A 19,435-nucleotide genomic window follows, 5' to 3' on the forward strand; every position below is an offset into this window, starting at 1 on the left:
CCAGAGCGTCGGTGTCGCGTGAGGAGCGCCAGAGTCGCGTGAGGAGCGCCAGAGTCGCGTGAGGAGCGCCAGAGCGTCGGTGTCGCGTGAGGAACGCCAGAGCGTCGGTGTCGCGTGAGGAGCGCCAGAGCGTCGGTGTCGCGTGAGGAACGCCAGAGCGTCGGTGTCGCGTGAGGAACGCCAGAGCGTCGGTGTCGCGTGAGGAGCGCCAGAGTCGCGTGAGGAGTGCCAGAGCGTCGTGTGTCGCGTGAGGAACGCCAGAGCGTCGGTGTCGCGTGAGGAGCGTCGGTGTCGCGTGAGGAGCGCCAGAGCGTCGGTGTCGCGTGAGGAGTGCCAGAGTCGCGTGAGGAGCGCCAGAGCGTCGTGTGTCGCGTGAGGAACGCCAGAGCGTCGGTGTCGCGTGAGGAGCGTCGGTGTCGCGTGAGGAGCGCCAGAGCGTCGGTGTCGCGTGAGGAACGCCAGAGTGTTGTTGGAACGCGTCGGTGTCGCGTGAGGAACGCCAGAGCGTCGGTGTCGCGTGAGGAACGCCAGAGTGTTGTTGGAACGTGTCGGTGTCGCGTGAGGAACGCCAGAGCGTCGGTGTCGCGTGAGGAACGCCAGAGTGTTGGTGGAACGTGTCGCGTGAGGAACGCCAGAGCGTCGGTGGAACGTGTCGCGTGAGGAACGCCAGAGTGTTGGTGGAACGTGTCGCGTGAGGAACGCCAGAGTGTTGGTGGAACGTGTCGCGTGAGGAACGCCAGAGCGTCGGTGGAACGTGTCGCGTGAGGAACGCCAGAGTGTTGGTGGAACGTGTCGCGTGAGGAACGCCAGAGCGTCGGTGGAACGTGTCGCGTGAGGAACGCCAGAGTGTTGGTGGAACGTGTCGCGTGAGTAACACCAGAGTGTTGGTGGAACGTGTCGCGTGAGGAACGCCAGAGCGTCGGTGGAACGTGTCGCGTGAGGAACGCCAGAGTGTTGGTGGAACGTGTCGCGTGAGTAACACCAGAGTGTTGGTGGAACGTGTCGCGTGAGGAACGCCAGAGCGTCGGTGGAACGTGTCGCGTGAGTAACACCAGAGTGTTGGTGGAACGTGTCGGTGGAGCATGTCGCTCACGTGGAGGACAGGCGGGTGTGGTCACCTCGTCCTCCTCACACGGGCCTCGACCAAAAGAACAAAGCTAAACTCTTTTCTTTTTCTTCTCATGAGGTGTTCTGTCCACTAGTTTCAGGACGTACTTTACTCCACAGCACGAGACCCCCTGGGTTCCAGCGTGAGGCGTTCAGGGCCGTTGGTTTCCAGCGTGAGGTGTTCAGGGCCGTTGGTTTCCAGCGTGAGGCGTTCAGGGCCGTTGGTTTCCAGCGTGAGGCGTTCAGGGCCGTTGGTTAGTTTCTTTATAACACATTTAATACTTGTTTCTCTGCGATGACGAGTCGGCACAGAGGTTTGGTGCACGGCCCGGCTCTACCTGCTCATTGGCCTGCAGGCCGCTCAGCGGGGGGTCCGGTGCGTTTGCTGCCCTCTTGTTTTTCTAAATAAGCCCGTGAGGAATGTGTGGAATGCGGTGCGCTGAATTCTTCCCGTAAGCAGATTTCTTAAAATGGTTCAGGTCTCAGCGGAGGAAATCCTAGTTTAGAGATTTACCTTTAAGCTCATTTGAACCCCTCGGTTTCCTGTTTGGTTTGACCCGTTCCTGAGGAGAGTTGACGGGCCGAGATACTGAAGGTGTGTGTGTATACTGTGTGTGTATACTGTGTGTGTGTAATGAAATAAACAATGCACTTGCTTTGTGCTGACTGTTTCTTATGAAGAAATGTTGGTTATTAACTAACTGTGTGAATCTGGAGGAACATCTTTGTTGTTGTTTATTGTGTTCATCCTCCTCCTGGATGTTTACTATTGGGCAACATGAACCACTGCGTCATCACGGCAGTCGCTTGTGGTTCAGCCTCAGGGATCTGCAGTCACAAGCTTAAATAAACATGAATCCTCCCTCACATCCCTCCATTCAATCAGTGTGTGGATCACCTGTAGTCGCTCAGTGTTTGCTCTGCTGTCGTCCACACCTGTTGGAACAGGTAAAAGGGCGGCACAACTACTGATTTAAAGAGACAGTACCGACGTTTAGAAGGGTGTTCATGAGCTTCTCCTCCAGAGTGGATTCATCTCTTTCTTTGCTCCATCCACTGAAGAAGAAGCGCATGCAAACACGTCTAAACATCGGTGCTGTCCCTTTAAGGGATCAACCGTGGTGGGTTCATAGCAGCTCTGAGTTCCTGAAGGACCCTGAAGGACCCGCCGTGTCAAGGTGGACGTGATCAGACCCTCGGACTGCAGGTGTCCAGGTGTTGCTGACTCCGGGTCGGCGCAGACGGCCGGTGGGCTGACAGCTGGAATGCCATCCGGCTCAGGAATGTGCCGGTCGTGACACGGCGCTCACGCTTCGCCGGCCTCGCCCCGGCCTCCATGACTGGGGTGATTGTCGGCCCCGCTGAAGGGGGGCTTTGTGAGCCCCTGCAGGTCCCAGGTGATCCAGAGGCTCACCTGGGACCTGCAGGTTTGGGAGGAACGACCTCGGCGTCCGTCGGGCCGCTCCTCGCGGTTTAAAGCTGTTTTTTTACGAGAAACATGTCACACCTCGACTCAGCAGCTCTGGTTAACGACCGTTTGCTGGGAAGAGAACGTCGCTATGGCAACCTGTTCGCTCCATCAAGTCCCTCAACAGACACGGGGGTTTACTGGTTTTATTGGTTTTACTGGTTTATGGCCTTCCTCTCGGCTGGAGGTTGCCACTCTGCTGCCTGCTGGCTCTCACCAGACCTGCAGGTCGGTTCACTGAAGTGTTTTCCTCCTTTGAGGATGTCGGTTATGGAAAGACAACTTTAGTCTGAACAGCTGAGCGATGGAGAACTGATCAGCTAAACTATTCATCCTAGTAGAGCGTCCCACCGAGAGGACAAACTCACAACAACAAGAATCAAGAAAGTACAGTTTATTTCTCCCTCATTCATTCCTTCCTTCCTTCCCTCCGTCCCTCCTTCCTTCCCTCAATCCTTCCCTCCCTCAAGTGAGCGGTGGTGAAGTGAAGAAGTGAGCGGTGGTGAAGTGAAGAAGTGAGCGGTGGTGAAGTGAAGAAGTGAGCGGTGGTGAAGTGAAGAAGTGAGCGGTGGTGAAGTGAAGAAGTGAGCGGTGGTGAAGTGGTGAAGTGGTGCAGTCATGGCGCTGCGCTGCAGAGCTCGTTACCCCGATGGTGCGTTCAGGGAAATCGGGTGCACTCCCCCCAGAGAGCAACCTGTTGCCGCGGCAACAGTAGAAATGCACCGTCCGCCTCACAAGAGGGGGCCCCGGAGAAGACAAGGGCCCGGCCCTCATTAGCATACACTGACCCCTCTGCAGCCAATGAGACCAGGGCCCCGGCGCGGGAACCCTCCACGGGGACGGGCTGTGACAAAAGCCCCCCGACCCCACCCCCCGACCCCACCCCCAGCCCGTGGGGGGGTAAACCCCCACCCCCAGCCCGTGGGGGGGTAAACCCTGCCAGTAATCCTGCAGGAGATCTCCCTCCCTCCGCTCTTCCCAGAGAAGTTAGTTCTCCTGCCGTCTCGTGTCCGGAGGCTCGGCGCCGCTCGGACCCTCGCGCCCCGGTTCTGAAGTGGAATGCGGTTCCCCGCCGGCTCTCGGTCCCCACCGGCCGCCTCGCTCGGAAATCGAGCCCCCGGCTTGCGCCGCTGCGTCTGGATAACACTTTTCTTCCCCTTTGTGTCCATTTTGAATTCCTTCCTCCAGATGTTCGGTGAGTCAAAGTGAACTTTACGTTAAACTTTGAAGTCGTACCGGCTGCTTCTGATCTGGTTCTGTCTGGGGGGGAACCGGGGAACCGGGTCCCTTCTGACCCTAATACTCTTGTTATTGTGCTGGTTTGTGTTTTTGTCTTATCATTCATTATGAGGTCGCACGTCATTTAGGTTAAGCCACGATCAGCAAGATTTAGTGGTTCCAAACAAATTAATCTGAGGGACGGACGGAGAAAAGGTAAAAACCAAAAAGCATCTGAATACTAAAGTAAAGTATTATGAATTAATTAATATCTCCTGAAGATGTATTCATGAATACTCTCTGGAAGTATTAAAAATGAATGAATTAATTATCACCTGTAATATTATTTATTAATGAATGTTCTCCTGAAGTGTTATTAACGAATAGGCCGTTCCTTACTGGTTTGTTGACGTGGACTGGTCGGACTGGTTGGACCGGTTGGGACCAAATGCATTCGGGGCTCTGAACCCACAGCATATCTGTGCCGGCCCAGCTGTCGCCCTGACGATAGGCCTAATAAAACAGCCTCATTTGCATACCAATAGCGTGTGGCGAGCTCCTCGTGCCCCAGAAACACAGGCAAGGAGGCAAGGAGGCTAGGAGACAAGGAGACTAGGAGGCCAAGAGGACCATGTTGGTTTTTTCTTTGTCTTCTAAATGGGCCTCAATTTATTTACATTTTTTAATCCAGAATTAATTTTGTGGAAACGTCCGACTTGATTGAGCTGAACTAAACCTCGTCTGATAAGTGACTTTATAAAACAGATACCTGCAGGACTCTCTGGACCGCTCGTCGTCATGTCAGTGAGGGTCTTTGGGCGAGGAGACTGGGGTCACGACCTCATGACCGCCTGCTTTGTGGGGGCGAGGCGAGAGTCCAATGAGAACGTCAGCTAGCAAAGCTTTGTCTCAACTTCTTGAACCAGTGAAACCAAAACGACCCCTCTGAGTAAAACTAATAAGGTCCAAAACAACCAACAAGTCCTCCATGTTTTTGTTAATAAAGTTATATAAATGAGGTTATGAATGTGTGAACAAACCCCTCTGCATAAACCCTCATATGTAGGAATGAAAGAGTGAAGTTAAAGGGCCAGCGGGTCCCCGGGTGGCTGTTGCATGATGGGAGCTCTCTGGCAGACGACAGCTTGGATGAAGCTGATTTGAGGGTGTCAGGATGCTCTGCTCTGTTAAACCCCCCGCTGACCCCCGCTGACCCCCGCTGGGACCATATGGTGACGTCTGGGCTCACCAGCTCACCTCAGGGCCTCACGAGTAAAGAACCAACGTCTGTTTGTGGTTCACTGTGGGGCGGGTTTGACCAGCAGAGGGCGCTGTAGCACCACTATAGCAGACACTAAACTCCTCCAGTTGGTTACTGGCATGAAACAAGTATATTTTGTATTGCTGGTTCTCTGACATGTGATGTTTATATCTGCAAATGAGGCGTTAACTAACGGTAACGGACAAAAGTAGTCAAATAAATGTTTTCTTTCCTCTAGAATGAAAGAAGAAGAGTTAAGGAGGAAAAATAGAGCAAAATATGTAGATTGTTTCTGCATGAGGTGAAGAAAATGTAAATGATTTTGGGAACAACATAACACAAATAGTCCTGCAGACAGAGGTTGTGATAATCATCATGTGCACAAACGTTTAACACCAGAAGCAGCCGTTTAAATGTCAGATGTCTTGTCCTGTCGGTTGTCTCTGAGCTCTTAGTGTGTGTCTGTGTGTGTGTGTTTGTGTGTTCCTCCCCCGCTGCCCAGGAATATGAAAATGGTGGATATTGTAGCTCAGAAAATGCCCTCTGAGAATGACGTGCATGTGGCAAGAAGCTTTCTCACGAAGATATTGAGAAGCTCCATGAGGTACGGTTCTGTGGCTCCATCGTGATCGTAGCCCCTCCCCCTCCTCCCATGATCCTCTAGTGCTCATCCTCATCCTCTCGTAGCGACGTGTCATTAGATGAGAGACCTTCATCCCATCTGTGCAGCATGCAGCACACACTTTGCCCGTGACGTGTTTCCGTGTCCATGTAGTGAATCTAACCCTCGTGTTGCAGTTGCATGTTCGTGCTCACATTCTCTGTTCCTGTTTTCCCGGCATGCAAATTCAGAAAGAATCGCTTTAAAGGGTACGTTTGATGTCCGTAACCGACGACCGTGCAAAGAAATGTTGTAAAAAATGCTGCAAAAAGTGCTTCTTCACCACACAGTAGATGATATATTATGCAGTACTTCACCACCACAATGCACGGATCTTCTTTCTTCATATTTAATAATAATTTAAGCACCTTTTGCAGCACGAGGCTCTAGCAGAAGCTCCCAGTAGCTCAGGAAGCACGTACTGGTTTCCAGAAGAGGGCGGATCTCTAATCCGGTCTGTGTTTTTCTGCCCTCTCTGCAGGAGGAATGAACCCATAAGCAGGCCTCACTCCTGGCACGCCACCAAGTTCAACGAGGGCCAATCAGAGACTGCCAAAGCGCAGTCTCCGCCCACGCAGGTCTGGCACGCCAGATATGACGCGAGGTAACTCGGATGTTGAAGTTTGCCTCTTTGAGTCTCAGTGTTTTAGATATGAAGCCGTTTGGGTGAAAACACGGCGGGTTGCTTTAGTGAATGAAAGCAAAAACATACAAACAGGGTTTTCCATGGAAATGGACTTTTACTTATAAATTATGAATTGTCCCCAAAGTCCACCAAAAAATGGAATAAAAAAATGTGAGTAAGAGTCACACTCTTTCGATCATAAGTTTCCTCTCTTCGGTTTTCTCAGCAGTAGTTGACCGCGATAGAATTTACCCTTCGCTAAGTCCCGCCCCTTAAAGGGCCGACTTGGCCAATCGCAGCGTAGCGTTTGCTCGCCGTGGTTAAACGGTGTGTGATGTACTCGTTATCCGGAGAGGCCGGAAGGAGTTGAACGTTTCTAAAACGTTACGTTTCCACCTAAAAACCGGCGCTGCTAACGTTAGCAGAGTACGTTAGCACATTGTGAACTAGCGTTAGCACCTCTATGCTAGCCACTGAAGGAATGCCGAGTGTATTTCAATGGTCGTAACAGAGAATAAAGTTTCTATCTTTATCTCTTTTTAACCTGTTTTCATCCTGTATGCATCCTTCAAACGCACAAGGAGGAGGTCTTAAATAGATATCTTTTGTGTCTCAGTCTAAGGATCCTTGACACGCAGTAAATGTTGTATTTTCACGCTCTCCTTCGCCCTGTGACCTCCAGCTCCTCCTCCACGGACCTGTCCTCCGGCTGGGAGCAAACAGACTTTCGCAGAGTGTCCGACCAGTTCAGCTCTCTGGGCAGCATGGACAGCCTAGAGCATGCCTCGTACCCGGCCGGTCAGCTGTCGCCCGCCAAGTCCAACAACAGCATGGAGCATCTCGGAGGAGGCAAGCGAGACTCGGCCTACAGCTCCTTCTCCACCAGCTCCGGCACCCCCGACTACACCCTCTCCAAGAGCAACGCCGCCTCCACGGAGAACATGCTCCACAAAGTCGGTCAGTGGGACGCGGCGGCGAAGCACAACAACGCCAGGAACAGCCAGGGCGTCATCGAGGCGGTGAAGCAGGACGACCGGGTGGCGTACTTCCAGATGCCGGGAGTCAACTCGGGCGGCGCCGGTCCGCAGGCCGACGACTCGGCCGGCTCGCGCCACTCCACGTCGAGCAGAACCGGCTTAGGGCCCGTTTGGCACGTCCCCGAGGCGAAGAAGAAGACTTCCCCGTCTCCGCCGCCTCCCCCTCCGCCGGCACGCAGCGACAGTTTTGCCGCGACAAAAGTGCACGAAAGGGGGCTCGGCACCGCTCCCCCCGACGGGCCTGAAGCGCACGTCGCCTGCAAGACCGCCGCTGAAACCCGGCGCGGACACAACCCGCCCCCGAAGAGCGACGCCGACGCTTCGTACGCTTCTTCGGACAAATCGAACCAGTTCCCCTCAAACACGCAGCAGGCTCTGTCTAGCGGTGACGTCCGGCAGGGCCAGGCCTACCACCAGAGGCACCACAGTGACAAAAGCACTTTTTACTCTCAGCCCAGAACTATGTCCGTGCCAAAGCCGCAGAACGTTGGGGGCTACTACTGCAGCATGCAGGAGCTGCCGACCAACGGCTCGGCGCAACACTTCGGTCAGAGCCACCGAAGGAACTTAAGCTCCTCCCTGTCCACCGCAGCCGCCGATCAAAGCGCCGACAGCAGTCGACACAGCCGGTACTACTGCGTCACGACGGTTCAGCCCACGGCGGGGAAACCGGAGGACAGGAAGAGCGTCACCGGCTCAGACCCGGCACATGAGCGCAACTCCCTCAGCCCGCAGACGGTCACCGCGGTGAAGTACCATCTGCCCCAACAGCAGCAACACTCCTCCATCGGTAAAGACAGCAACGGATACGGCAAGCACCAAGTTACCACCGTGATGGAAACCTCGGGACCCAAGTCCGGCTCCGACGATCGGGGAAGCCAGAGAGGACACGGCGCAGAGGCTCAGTTCACGAGTCACGCCGCCGGCAGGCCGCCCGAGCAGCGGAGGCCGCTGCCGCCGCAACATCACCAAGACGCCCGGCATCACGGCCAAGCCGGCAACAAGATCTGCCCCCAAGCGACCCCCATGCTGCACTTCCTGTCCATGGACGAGGCCGCGGGCCACGGCGAGGCGATGAGAGGCCCGACCGCCGAGGAGTCCCTCGACAGCAAGATGGCGAGACGCAGCGACCGGTTCGCCACCACGTTGAGGAACGAGATCCAGATGAGAAAAGCCAAGCTGCAGAAGAGCGCGAGTGCAGCCGCCCTCCCCGGTGCCGAGGGAGAGACCGAGGACGACCCGGATGTCTGGAAGTCCCCCGAGAGCGGCGCCATACCCTCTGCCGATGGCTCCTTCACCGGCTCCTACAAGGACCACCTGAAGGAGGCCCAAGCCAGGGTGCTGAAGGCCACGTCCTTCAGGAGGAAAGACCTGGAGCCCGTCCTGCTGGAGCACCCTGCGGCCGAGGCCTCGTCCAGCTACCCGTCCTCGGCACTGGCCCGGAAAGACGTCGCCCCTCTGCCGACCGTCTCAGAGTCCGTGATGAGCAGGTCGGGTGCCGGCGGCGGTCAGGTGACTCGCATCGGCGGCCGTAAGCGTTTCCCCGCGGAGAGGAAGGTGCGGTCTTTCTCTGAACCGGGCAAGATCCACGAAGTCGGGATGAAGGAGGATCTCGCTCGCAACGAGACCTCCTCGCTGGACCAACAGAAGCTCCGTCAGGAAAGCGGCAAGCCGGCATTCCTCAGTCACATCCCCCCCAGGTGCAGCGCGGCGGATACCAGGACCCGAGGTCTCGCCTCCGCCAGTGAAGCGGAGGACGCGATGAGAGCTGAGGAGCTCCAGGAAGGTCCTCTCTCCCAGGTCGTCCTCGACCAGCAGAGACTGGGCACCTTCGCGGAGTACGAGGCCAGGTGGAATACACAGAAACCCCCTCCGGAGACCAGAGCGCCCGGCCGGTACCGGTCAGCCGATAACATCCTGGATCCAGGACCGGAGGAGAGAACCAAACCCGCCTGCTTCCACGAGAGATCCCGATCGTCTCCTTCGGCTGACTTCTACGGACAGGTGAGGCAGGAAGTTTGTTCAAGGCCTCGTGGTTTTAATCAATACCGCATAGTATCGTGATAATTTGTGTGGCGATTTGTGGCCAATGTTGACCTTTTATTTAATCAATTATAAACTTTGTGGGGCCTAGAATAATAAAATCGATTGCTTTTTCAGTCCACCAGATGATGCTGTGTTTTCTTTTGAGGTCAGCAGAGGTCTTAATTACTTTATCTTATTAGATAAAATATGTAAATTTTCCTTTGTGGACAATTTGCGGTTGAAAGAAAGGTAATAAATCGCAATACTTAATGTATCGCGTTAATATCGTACCGGGACTTAAGCATCGTGATAATATTGTACCGGGACTTAAGTATTGTGATAATATCGTATAGAGACTTAAGTATTGTGATAATATCGTATAGGGACTTAAGTATTGTGATAATATCGTATAGGGACTTAAGTATTGTGATAATATCGTATAGGGACTTAAGCATAGTGATAATATCGTATAGGGACTTAAGTATCGTGATAATATCGTATCGGGACTTAAGTATTGTGATAATATCGTATAGGGACTTAAGTATAGTGATAATATTGTATAGAGACTTAAGTATCGTGATAATATCGTATAGAGACTTAAGTATCGTGATAATATCGTATAGGGACTTAAGTTTGTGATAATATCGTATAGAGACTTAAGTATCGTGATAATATTGTATAGAGACTTAAGTATTGTGATAATATCGTATAGAGACTTAAGTATCGTGATAATATCGTATAGAGACTTAAGTATCGTGATAATTTCGTATCGGGACTTAAGTATCGTGATAATATCGTATCGGGACTTAAGTATCGTGATAATATCGTATAGAGACTTAAGTTTGTGATAATATCGTATAGGGACTTAAGTATTGTGATAATATCGTATAGAGACTTAAGTTTGTGATAATATCGTATAGGGACTTAAGTATCGTGATAATATCGTATAGAGACTTAAGTTTGTGATAATATCGTATCGGGACTTAAGTTTGTGATAATATCGTATAGAGACTTAAGTTTGTGATAATATCGTATAGGGACTTAAGTATCGTGATAATATCGTATAGAGACTTAAGTTTGTGATAATATCGTATAGGGACTTAAGTATCGTGATAATATCGTATAGAGACTTAAGTTTGTGATAATATCGTATCGGGACTTAAGTTTGTGATAATATCGTATAGGGACTTAAGTATTGTGATAATATCGTATAAAGACTTAAGTATCGTGATAATATCGTATAGAGACTTAAGTATCGTGATAATATCGTATAGAGACTTAAGTATCGTGATAATATCGTATAGAGACTTAAGTATCGTGATAATATCGTATAGAGACTTAAGTATCGTGATAATATCGTATAGAGACTTAAGTATCGTGATAATATCGTATAGAGACTTAAGTATCGTGATAATATCGTATAGAGACTTAAGTATCGTGATAACATCGTATCGGGACTTAAGTATCGTGATAATATCGTATCGGGACTTAAGTTTGTGATAATATCGTATAGGGACTTAAGTATCGTGATAATATCGTATAAAGACTTAAGTTTGTGATAATATCGTATAGGGACTTAAGTATCGTGATAATATCGTATAAAGACTTAAGTTTGTGATAATATCGTATAGAGACTTAAGTATCGTGATAATATCGTATCGGGACTTAAGTATTGTGATAATATCGTATCGGGACTTAAGTATAGTGATAATATCGTATAGAGACTTAAGTATCGTGATAATATCGTATAGAGACTTAAGTATCGTGATAATATCGTATAGAGACTTAAGTATCGTGATAATATCGTATAGAGACTTAAGTATCGTGATAATATCGTATAGAGACTTAAGTATCGTGATAATATCGTATAGAGACTTAAGTATCGTGATAATATCGTATAGAGACTTAAGTATCGTGATAATATCGTATAGAGACTTAAGTATCGTGATAATATCGTATAGAGACTTAAGTATCGTGATAATATCGTATAGAGACTTAAGTATCGTGATAATATCGTATAGAGACTTAAGTATCGTGATCATATCGTATAGAGACTTAAGTATCGTGATAATATCGTATAGAGACTTAAGTATCGTGATAATATCGTATAGAGACTTAAGTATCGTGATAATATCGTATAGAGACTTAAGTATCGTGATAATATCGTATAGAGACTTAAGTATCGTGATAACATCGTATCGGGACTTAAGTATCGTGATAATATCGTATCGGGACTTAAGTTTGTGATAATATCGTATAAAGACTTAAGTTTGTGATAATATCGTATAGGGACTTAAGTATCGTGATAATATCGTATAAAGACTTAAGTTTGTGATAATATCGTATAGGGACTTAAGTATCGTGATAATATCGTATAAAGACTTAAGTTTGTGATAATATCGTATAGAGACTTAAGTATCGTGATAATATCGTATCGGGACTTAAGTATCGCGATAATATCGTATCGTGGGATCTCCGGTGATTCCCACCCCTAGTATTTACTTGACAGCGGAGGGTTTGCAATTGAGTTGCATTATGGGGAAATGTAGTATCCAGTATTTCTTGATGGCTGGACGCACAGCTGGAGACAAAAGCCAGGATGTCTTGGCCCTGGATGCTTTGACCGTATTTATTTATCAATCTAGATTGTTTTGAGCGGCTCTCAGAAGGAACAAACTCTTTTATTGGCGTAAACAAACCGAGACGCCTCGTTTGACTTGGTTTGAGTCCCTCATGAGACGCTGCAGCAGTTTGAAGCCCTCAAGGCGTCTTTTAGACAAACACTCACTCGGGGTGGAAGGAAAAGGAGCAGGAGGGAGAGAGCCAAGTCAAATATTAATCTGTGTTTGTTCATAAAGTCACACCCTCGGCTTAAAGAAGAGGGGCATCAGCGCTTCACTATCGGAGGGAAACCAGGAAGCCGCAACATGAGCTGATTTGTACAAGTAAAAAGGAGACCTTTTGCTCTTGTTGGATAACTGGAAGCCTCTTCTTCTTGCATGACGGACGATATGTTTGTTCCTCTTTCTTGACAGAAGATTCCAGCTCCTGCAAGAACGCCGGAGACAGAATATTCCGAGCCGGAGAGTAAACCTGCTGAGCCGCTCGTCGCTGCCACGAGGTGAGTCACGACCGGCCGGGGCTCCGGCGTCTCTGTGCGCTGGGAGTTTGTCTCCGGGGTTCAGGACAAGAAGCAAAGCTCCGGGGACGCTTGGCTCCGTGAGCTCGCAGAGCAACAGTGAAGTCTTTGTGACGGAGCTGCTGTGACACGAGCGCCGCTTTGTGCCGCTTGCTGGAGGTTTGGTGGCGTGGGCGAAGCTTCTGACCACGTTCAGGGCTTTGTCCATCAGAATGAGGCGTTCAGGGCCTTCTGCATCAGAATGAGGCGTTCAGGGCCTTCTGCATCAGAATGAGGCGTTCAGGGCCTTCTGCATCAGAATGAGGCGTTCAGGGCCTTCTGCATCAGAATGAGGCGTTCAGGGCCTTCTGCATCAGAAAGAGGCGTTCAGGGCCTTCTGCATCAGAAAGAGGCGTTCAGGGCCTTCTGCATCAGAATGAGGCGTTCAGGGCCTTCTGCATCAGAATGAGGCGTTCAGGGCCTTCTGCATCAGAATGAGGCGTTCAGGGCCTTCTGCATCAGAAAGAGGCGTTCAGGGCCTTCTGCATCAGAAAGAGGCGTTCAGGGCCTTGCACAACAGAACTAAATAAATAACATTTTCGCTGTTAGAAATCCGGGGAGAGTTTGCGATTGAATTGCATTATGGGAAATGTAGTATCGTATTATAGTATAGTGTAGTGTAGTAGAGAGTGAGTGTTTCTTTAATGACTTCTGATATCGTGGTGAGTCCATATACATCAGACACAAATCTAATATCGGTAGTAAAATGCAGTAATATCTGTGGCATCATGTTTCTGGTTTGTTATGCTGAACGCAGTGTGGGGGCGGGGCTTAGCTGCAGCAGCTCTCGTTCATTGGCTGTGATACGTTAGTTAGAGGTTTGAGTTGTGAGAAGTCAGAGCCTCTCTCTCTCTTTCTCTCTGTCTCTTTCTCTCTCTCTCTCTCTCTCTCTCTCTTTCTCTCTCTCTCTTTCTCTCTCTCTCCTATCTGCTGACGAGTCCGGCTCACTTCTAATAACACGCTGGTTTAGAGGTTGGAACACATCGCTGCAGCTGCTTCTCCTCGCTGCCTCCAGCTCGTCTCCTGCTGCTCGACAAGACTTAAAATCTGTGAACGTGAAGGAAAAAGTGACCGGAGGATTATTTATTCCCTCTGAGCCTTGTGGCTTGTGGGAACTGAGATATTCCTCTCGGAAGAGGAGGAGGAGGAGGAGGAGGAAGAAGAGGAAGAGGAGGAGGAAGAGGAGGAGGAGGAGGAGGAGGAGGAGGCGGCGGAGGAGGCGGCAGCGGCTCCAGACGGGTGTCTGGTCACTGGTATAATCCCAGTGGCCCTGCAGTGGGACCAGCGAGGCCTCTGGGAGGGAAGCTGTCATCTGGTCACCCTGTGATTAACAGCTCAGCGTTGTTCTCCTCAGGTTCCCCGACGACGGCAGAGTGAGAGAGACGACGCACGACGACCCGGGACCTGGATCCGGACCTGGACCCGCTCAGACCCACGGGCCCAGCGCCCCCCCACCCGCATGCCTCGAGGTCGGCTCCCTGGAGTCCCTCTCTGGGCCTCACTTTGCCGAGCCCGACCCGATGGGAGACTCTGAGTTAAGCGGAGGACCAGGGGACCAAGGACCAGGGGCCGCACATCATCCCCCAGGACCCGGTCCCCCAGGACCCGGTCCCTCAGCAGCCGGTCCCCCAGGACCCGGTCCCCCAGGACCCGGTCCCTCAGCAGCCGGTCCCCCAGGACCCGGTCCCTCAGCAGCCGGTCCCCCCACGCCGCCCCTCGGACCCCTGGACCTGGACCCCCGGCGCTCTCCGTCCCCACAGTTCTCCCCTCAGAGGCTCAGTGACGAGCCTCCCGTCTCTCTGCAGGACAACAGGTAGACATTCATATATTTATACTTCATATATTCATACTCCTCGTGTACTCGTAGTGTTACACAACACGTGTAGTTGCAGTACTACCAGTACACAACATGACTATATACTGTACATGTAAATCCTACATTCTTTCAGCCTCCGTCCAGAAATACAATCAGGAATCGTTTCATAAACGTTGAGACGTGACGTCTGAGAGACGTTGTTCTATAATTAAAACATAACTCATGTCTCATGTTTGGTTCTCTGTCTTCATAACTCATGTCTCATGTTTGGTTCTCTGTCTTCATAACTCATGTCTCATGTTTGGTTCTCTGTCTTCACGGCACAAAGAACTCTTTGAGGCTCAGTCTCCTCGTCTGAAGGGATTTCCCCGCTTTGTGTAGCCGCTGGTTCTTCTTCTTCTTCTTCTTCTTCTTCTTCTTCTTCTTCTTCTTGGTTCTGGACTCATTTAAATCATCTGAGCGTCTGAATGTTCACCAGAGATCTGGAGGAGTCTGATGTCTGAGGAAATAAATCTCATCTGCCATCGAGCAACGTTTAAATCAGCTGGAGATTCTATTTAAATCTCTCTCTATCTGTCTTTCTCTCTCTCTCTCCCTCACCCATCTCTCTCTCTCCCTCTCTCTCCCTCACCCCTCTCTCTCCCTCACCCATCTCTCTCTCTCCCTCACCCCTCTCTCTCCCTCTCTCTCTCTCCCTCACCCCTCTCTCTCTCTCTCTCCCTCTCTCTCCCCCACCCTCTCTCTCTCAGGACGCAGCACGTGATAGAGAACCAACACCCTGCAGTGAAGAAGGTTCCCATCAGGATCGTCCAATCGGAGGCCGTCCCAGAGAAGGGGGCGTGTCCCTACCTGCAGCCCGGCGACGCCCCCGTCGGCCCGTTGGCTCGGGAGGCGGAGCCTCAGCCGGACGCCTACATGACCACCGGCGCTCACGCCGACCCTGACGAGACCCCGCGGCCGTCTGAGGAGCAGCAGAGGGAGGAGCTGGCCAGGTGCATCATGGGAAAAGACAAGTCTCTGGACATCCTGGACCAGAGCAAGATGAAGACCACCATGGACCTCATGCAGGGCCTCTTCCCCCAGGAGGAGACGCTGCTGGAGGGCGCGCAGCAGCGCAGGAAGGTCAGCCGGCCCGCCGAGGAAAGGTCAGCCGCCACTTCACTGTTTACCAGCTTAGGCCTTAAAGGGACAGTACGCGTTTAGAGCCTCTTAAACGGCTTCAGGTCAGTCAGAAAGGTGTGTCTGACCTCAAAGAGGTGAAGATGTTCTAAATGGAGCGTTCACTTCAACTGATGAAGGTTCTTTTAGGTTTGCTGCAGGAGAACTCTGAGTCTAAACATCGTACTGGCCCTTTAAGAGTCTCCTTCCCTTGTTTGACCTTTGAAGTCTGTATTTCCTTTCCTCTCATGCGTTTTGTTTGATAAGAACCTGATAATCACTTGTGGGAAGCCGTGAGCTGAGTTGCATTTAGTGTGAGACACACACACACACACACCCACACACGCACACACACACACACACACACGCGTCTAGTGCGCCTTTAAAAACGTTTTCACTGCAAAAAAACATCACAGAATAGTTGATTTAATAGATAAAGACAAACTAATTTAATCCAATGACTTGATTAAAGTTGAGTGTTGTGTTTGTGGTTGTTGGTTCAAAGCCCCTTCCTGGTGTTTCAGGGAGAAGGAGGACAGCATGGCCGCCGCCGTCGCCCTGGTAACCAGCTCCACGTACTACAGCACGTCTGCTCCCAAAGCCGAGCTCCTCATCAGGATGAAGGACATGCAGGAGGAAGAGGAGGAGGAGGAAGAGGAGGAGGACGAGCTGGACATCGACCTGGCCAACAAGAAGGTAAAGAACCCTTAAATACGGTTTAATAATAAGGTTTAATAATACGGTTTATTATGTAACTTCTCCCCATTAAAGTGTCTGTATGTGTATATATTATATATGTAATTTTAATCCTATCAGGATCGTCTAATATTCACTTTTTTTCCGGTTTTAAATCAGGATTTTATTCATATTCAGTTATCAGAGCGACGAGCTAACGTTAGCATCGTTAGCTCGTCTCTCGGCTCCTCCAGGAGAAACACAGGATTTTAACGTGAAGCTGCTTCATTCAATGTTTTTAATCGGAGTCCTGATGCAAGAAAACTACAACTCCCATGATGCCGCGCTGCTGCCTGACGTAGTAGAGGATATGAATGTTGTCCTTGTCGTCCGCAGCAACAGCTGATCGACAGCCTCAGCAAGAAGCTGCAGGTTCTGCGCGAGGCCCGGCAGAGCCTGCAGGAGGACGTCCTGGACAACAACGCGCTGGGGGACGAGGTGGAGCTCCGGGTCCAGCAGGTCTGCAAGCCCAACGAGGTCGACAAGTTCCGCATGTTCGTAGGAGACCTGGACAAAGTGGTCAGCCTCCTGCTGTCGCTGTCGGGCCGGCTGGCGAGGGTCGAGAACGCCCTGAACATGGAGGAGGACGTCCCGCTGGAGGAGCGCGTGAGTGTCCCTTTAAGAAAGACTTGCATACAACCAGAGGAGTCGTTTCTCTGCAGGGCTTGTTCAAAGGTGATAAACTAGTTTATGAATGTGAGATATGAGTTCATAAATATAATCCTCCTCTATAGTGGAGGTTGCATTATGGAGTTTAGTGGTTACTCCTTCAGTCTTCATTCCTCTCAGTTCTTTGTGTGGTCGCCCCCTGGTGGTGAGGAGGATAAAGCAGTAAGCAGATATCGAGCTTCTAAGCGAGGCTCCTCACATCGCTTGTGGAGGAAACTCCTGACGAGCTTCTTTCTCCTCCTCAGCGGACGCTGATGGAGAAGAGGAAGCTGCTGATCCGGCAGCACGAGGACGCCAAGGAGCTGAAGGAGAACCTGGACCGCCGGGAGCGCCTGGTCTACGACATCCTGGCCAGCCAGCTGCCGGAGGACGGCCTCACGGACTACGAGCACTTTGTGAAGATGAAGTCGGCGCTCATCATCGAGCAGCGGAAGCTGGAGGATAAAATCAAGCTGGGCGAGGAGCAGCTCAAGTGTCTGACGGACAGCCTGCCGATGGAGCAGCGGCTCGCCCTGTGAGGCCGCCGGCGTCCAGCAGGGGGAGACAGACGAGACGAGGGAGGCGAGCAGACAGACATTTTTGTAGTTTTTCCAGCATCGAGAGAAGCTGCTGTTTCCCGGCCTCCACCAACCACTGTATCTCATGTCTTTCATTTGTTTCTTTTGCTGTTTCTTTTTATTATTGTTATTTTTTTAGTAATTTATTGTAGCCTTTTGAATCTACGCAGGAGGGGACAGTATTTTATCTTCTACTGATGAGAGCAGCCGCGCTTCCCGAACACTTTTAAACACAACTTCACCTTCTGGAACACGTTGAATCTGGCCGAATATTTCAGTTGTGAAACCTTTTTTTCTACATGTAAAGTCGTGGCCTTGGCTGAGGAGTCCTTCCCTCCCTGAAGACGCTTCTCTTCTGCAGGAAGCGAGAGCCGACCTGAAGAGCTGCAGCGCTTCACCTTCGCCCAACTGAAATCCACATTTCTCTGAAGTGCCTGAGAAACACCGCCCGCTCTTTTTATTCACATAAAGACTATTTTGTATTTCTAAAGGAGGAACGTAGAGGAGGAAGCCGCCACGTAGAAAGTGTGTCTGTCTTCTGTCACGACTTCACGTGTTATTCCTTTATTCACGGTGCAGATGTTTAAATGTTACCACAGTTGTTACTTCTACATGAATTTCAAACACTTAAAATAACCCCGTCCCATCGGGGGATGTTTGTTCTGCACCTTTTGTTCCGGGTTCCACGCTTGGTGCTCGACACTTTACCAGAATGCAATAAAAGAGTCCGCTGAAATCACGCCGTCTCGTTTGTTGATTTTTTATTGTCGTACTTCCTTCATCGGCTCGTTCCTCAGTCGTTCATTAACGTCCACGCCCCGCTGATAGCGAGGGACGGAAAAGACTTTGGAGTTCATCTGGTGTCGCAGAGACGAGCAGAATGTGGACGGTCGGTGCGATCGACTCTCAATAAAGCGTCCGGAGGACTCTGGGGATTTTGAGGATCTGAGCTCCAGATCGAGCGTTTAGTTCCACTGCAGAACGTCGAGGGTTAAATGTTGTAGATTTAGACTTCTCCTCATCACTGCAGCATTGTGGAAGCATCACGGTAATTGATTTATATCGTTTGTAAATGTTTGTTTGTGTCCTCCTTCGTTCAGGAGGAAGTTCAGAGTTAAAGAGCTCAAAGTCTCTGCTGCCAAAGGAACCAAAACACTAAATAGCAGGCAGAGAAAAAACTAAAGGATTTATTAAAGTAGTATTTAATGTATATTTGTAGAAATACGACATAAAATGAGTTTTATATCACATTAGCAGGATAATGATAAACTTTATTTATTAATCACCGTTACTTACATAATGAGTAGTTCAGTGTTCAGAACGTGTATATAACAGATTTATGTTAATAATAAACTGTACAAGGTTAGTTATTTATATGGCAGTTTCAAGTATTTGAGTAAATAAATATAATAACTAGACATCTTTGGTCGACAGAGTTCTGTGTTAAGTTCTGCATCAGGACTTCCTCGTGCTCCAAAGTGCATTTAAGTTCCTTCAGGAGAACGTCGTGTGTGTGTGTGTGTGTGTGTGTGTGTGTGTGTGTGTGTGTGTGTGTGTGTGTGTGTGTGTGTGTGTGTGTGTGTGCGTGTGTCTGTGTGTGTGTGTGTGTGTGTCAGACCATCGTCAGATAACATAAAAAGCCAGTTTGTCCGTTCTGGGCTGCCGTAGCAACATGGCGGTGCAAGATGGTGGACTCCTTGGACGACGTAGATATAAAAGCCTTTTTCTAAGCTAGCGATAAACACTACGGTTCTTAGCTTCACTGATTAAAACAGTTGTGAATATTATATTAAATATCTGCCTGCAAAGCCCCTAAACGTTCCTCACTGTCCGTACACATTGTGGGTGTTTTGTGCTTTCAGGAGGCGTGAACCATGTGCGAGTCTCTCCGTCAGCGCTAGCGCCCCCTCTGGCCGCACG

General features: G+C 50.3%; 1 protein-coding gene across 1 annotated transcript in view; it reads left to right on the top strand.

Moving 5' to 3' along the window:
• Positions 1–18,240, top strand: part of shroom2a (shroom family member 2a) — a gene marked incomplete at its 5' end in the record, with an annotated part of 29,359 nt that extends 11,119 nt beyond the window's left edge. Inside the window, 10 exons of the mRNA XM_079220701.1 lie at positions 5,557–5,658; positions 5,907–5,924; positions 6,197–6,319; positions 7,023–9,381; positions 12,438–12,523; positions 13,935–14,393; positions 15,146–15,541; positions 16,079–16,250; positions 16,626–16,895; positions 17,204–18,240. Of these exons, the coding sequence (XP_079076827.1) occupies positions 5,557–5,658; positions 5,907–5,924; positions 6,197–6,319; positions 7,023–9,381; positions 12,438–12,523; positions 13,935–14,393; positions 15,146–15,541; positions 16,079–16,250; positions 16,626–16,895; positions 17,204–17,476 (4,258 nt within the window). The 3' untranslated portion in view covers positions 17,477–18,240. The remainder of the gene's footprint in view (positions 1–5,556; positions 5,659–5,906; positions 5,925–6,196; positions 6,320–7,022; positions 9,382–12,437; positions 12,524–13,934; positions 14,394–15,145; positions 15,542–16,078; positions 16,251–16,625; positions 16,896–17,203) is intronic.
• Positions 18,241–19,435: the final 1,195 nt, after the last annotated feature.

This window comes from Taurulus bubalis (genome assembly GCF_910589615.1).
Source record: "Taurulus bubalis genome assembly, chromosome: 7".
Classification (NCBI taxonomy): Eukaryota; Metazoa; Chordata; class Actinopteri; order Perciformes; family Cottidae; genus Taurulus; species Taurulus bubalis.